Raw genomic sequence first — 2585 nt, forward strand, 5'->3', positions numbered from 1 at the left:
GGTGTGGTGTGGTGTGGTGTGGTGTGGTGTGGTGTGGTGTGGTGTGGGGCAGCCAGAGGGTGGTTTGTGTGCTGCAGGTGGTGAGAGGTATGGCAGGAAAGGAAGGCTGGGACCAGACGTCTCAGGCTGCTATGCAATCGTTGTTGTCAAGCCAAGGGTCTTGGATCCATGCTCTAACCCTCTGGCAGAGCATGGGATCTCTGCATATCCTTCACGAATGTGTGAGCTCAGAATTAAGGGCTCCCTGTTTAGGCCGATGGCTCAGGTGAGGCAAAAAGAATTTTTCAAACTTAGAGACGGCAAGAAAGTGTGAGGGAACATGAGAGCATCAGAGCTGCAGAAAGTGTGAGAGCCCCATGAGTGTGAGAGACCAATTACAGGCCAATGGTTCACTTTCCAAAAGGACTGGTTAAGAGTGGGCTATAACTTGATTCAAGTAGGAATGGATACACTTCAGGGTGCCTGGGTGGCTTGGTGGGTTAAGCATCTGCCTTCGGCTCAGGTCATGATCCCAGGGTCCTGGGATGGAGCCCTGTGTGGGGCTCCCTGCTCGGTGGGGAGTCTGCTTCTCCTTCTGCTTCTCCCTCTGCCCCTCCCCCTCCCCCTGCCCCTGCTCCTGCGTGCTCTCTCTCTCTCTCTCACTCAAATAAATAGAATCTTAAAAAAAAAAAAAAAAGAATAGGTTCATTTGGAGTTTTGTTCAATTTATACAGTTCCAGGTCTCTAACACTTAGAGGAAGCACATGTGTCTCCTATGGTGTGAAGTCATGTGTCCCTATACTACATTCTGTCCGTGTTCACTTGTCCTCACTGATCTCTAGGGAAAACCAGATGAGCAACTTGCAGAAGCCAGATTACTGGCCAGGCCTGTCTGACTCCAGAGCCCATACTCTTTCCATTCCCCTGGCTCCCTCACCTGCACGTCTCCAGTGATGCCCTCCATGACTACATCGTACTGGACCACAAAGTGGGCCAAGATGCCTGAGCTGGAGAAGGCAGACTGGTCTTGCAGTGTGGGGCAGAAGGTGATTCAGATACAGGTCTCTCCCCTCTCAATCCTGGTGGATGGGGGCAAGTCAGCCTCACCTGTATGGGTGGGGAGGGTTGAGATGGGTGGCATGGAAGGCTCACCAAGCAGAAATCCAGGAAAGGGGACATCAAAAGGGGCAATATCTGAGCATGGGGAAAAGCAAACCCTGCACCACCTGCTGCTCCTCCTGCTTACAACACCCTTCCACTTGCCCCAGTGCTATAATCCTCTCCTAATCCCACAACTAGCTCCTCCTGCTCTGCCTCTTCCTGCAGGCCCAGGCTGACAGACCCAGCCCTCCCCACAGCTCCCAGGCTCTGGAAGTCTGACCCTCACCCGCAACACCGCCCTGGCTCAGTGCCCTCCATCCCCGGGCCCAGTCTCTGGAGGAGTGTCATGTCCCCAGGTAGACCAGGGACCTGCGTCTCCTCCCACAGAGGCTGTGGGGTGTGTGCTGTGGAGAGAGACAAACACGGAAACAGGGCCTAGGTCCCCTCCCATGCCCCTTACTGCTGTGGGAAATTGCAGCCTAGCAAGGTTCTCCTCTGGGATAGAATTTTATGTGTTTTCTTCCCCCTCTGCCTTCTGACTCTCAGAATCACGTGCGTGAATAAGGCTTTTAGCGCCTCATGAAATCACAGATGATTTTCTGGTCCCGGATGTTTGCCGAGCCGGCCACAAGATCAACTCTTCTGGAATTCCAGCGCAAGACAAATGTCCATTTAGACATGTCTCTGTGCCTCCTTTTTTCCAGAAAATGGAACCTTGGGAATTCTGCTTCCCCCCTCCTTCCTGCTACAGCTGCCAGGAAGCTTAGGGGCAAACTGAGCCCCCATACTCTCTGAGGCGCCTGCTTACATACATTCCCTTGGCTTCCTTCCTTTGAGAGGTCTTTGTTCTGTTTTTTTTTCCCCACAGGATTGGCTCTACCCTCTGTTTTAACCTTTAAGGAGAAGGGGGAGGGAGCTGCCATTTATAGCTTAGGGCTTAAGAGTGCAGCCTGCAAGGACTCAGATGCTGCCTGTGGGCCCTTGGACAAGTTATTCACACTCTCTAAGCCTCAGTCTCCTCATCCATAGCACGGGAATGATAACAGCTCTTATTTCATAGACAGTGATTGTGGGGATTAAATGAGACCATTTATGTAAAGCATTTGGAACCGTACTTGGTTCTTAGTAAGTGCTCAAACAATTACAGTTATCATCACATCTTCATGAGACTCTGCACCAGTGATTTGTAAGAAGGAATTTTCTCAAATCCTCACAATGGTCCTGGGCTATAGATGGCATCTCCCCGTTGTACTGGCGGGAAAAGCAAAGCAGAGCAATTGAGTGATTTGCCTGGGTCCCACCTTAGGAGAAGGTCAAAGCTGGGATTGGAACCCGGGTCTGTGTGGCTGTCTCTCTCCTTTATGTATGTATACCACCCTGCGTCTCTGGGCCAGCAGGCTCAAATGAGGCAAAGCCTCCAAGCTAAACAGCTTGGTGAGGGTGGCCACATGGCCTAAGTGGTTTCTCTGTGCCTGTCCGTTCATCTCTCAGAGGAGGTGGGTAGG

General features: G+C 51.8%; 1 protein-coding gene across 1 annotated transcript in view; it reads right to left on the minus strand.

The window, feature by feature from the left end:
- Nucleotides 1-2585, minus strand: part of ITIH6 (inter-alpha-trypsin inhibitor heavy chain family member 6) — a 25051-nt gene that overhangs the window by 13673 nt on the left and 8793 nt on the right. Inside the window, 2 exon segments of the mRNA XM_044911607.1 lie at nt 917-1086; nt 1670-1722. Of these exon segments, the coding sequence (XP_044767542.1) occupies nt 917-1086; nt 1670-1722 (223 nt within the window).

Source organism: Neomonachus schauinslandi, chromosome X (genome assembly GCF_002201575.2).
Source record: "Neomonachus schauinslandi chromosome X, ASM220157v2, whole genome shotgun sequence".
Classification (NCBI taxonomy): domain Eukaryota; kingdom Metazoa; phylum Chordata; class Mammalia; order Carnivora; family Phocidae; genus Neomonachus; species Neomonachus schauinslandi.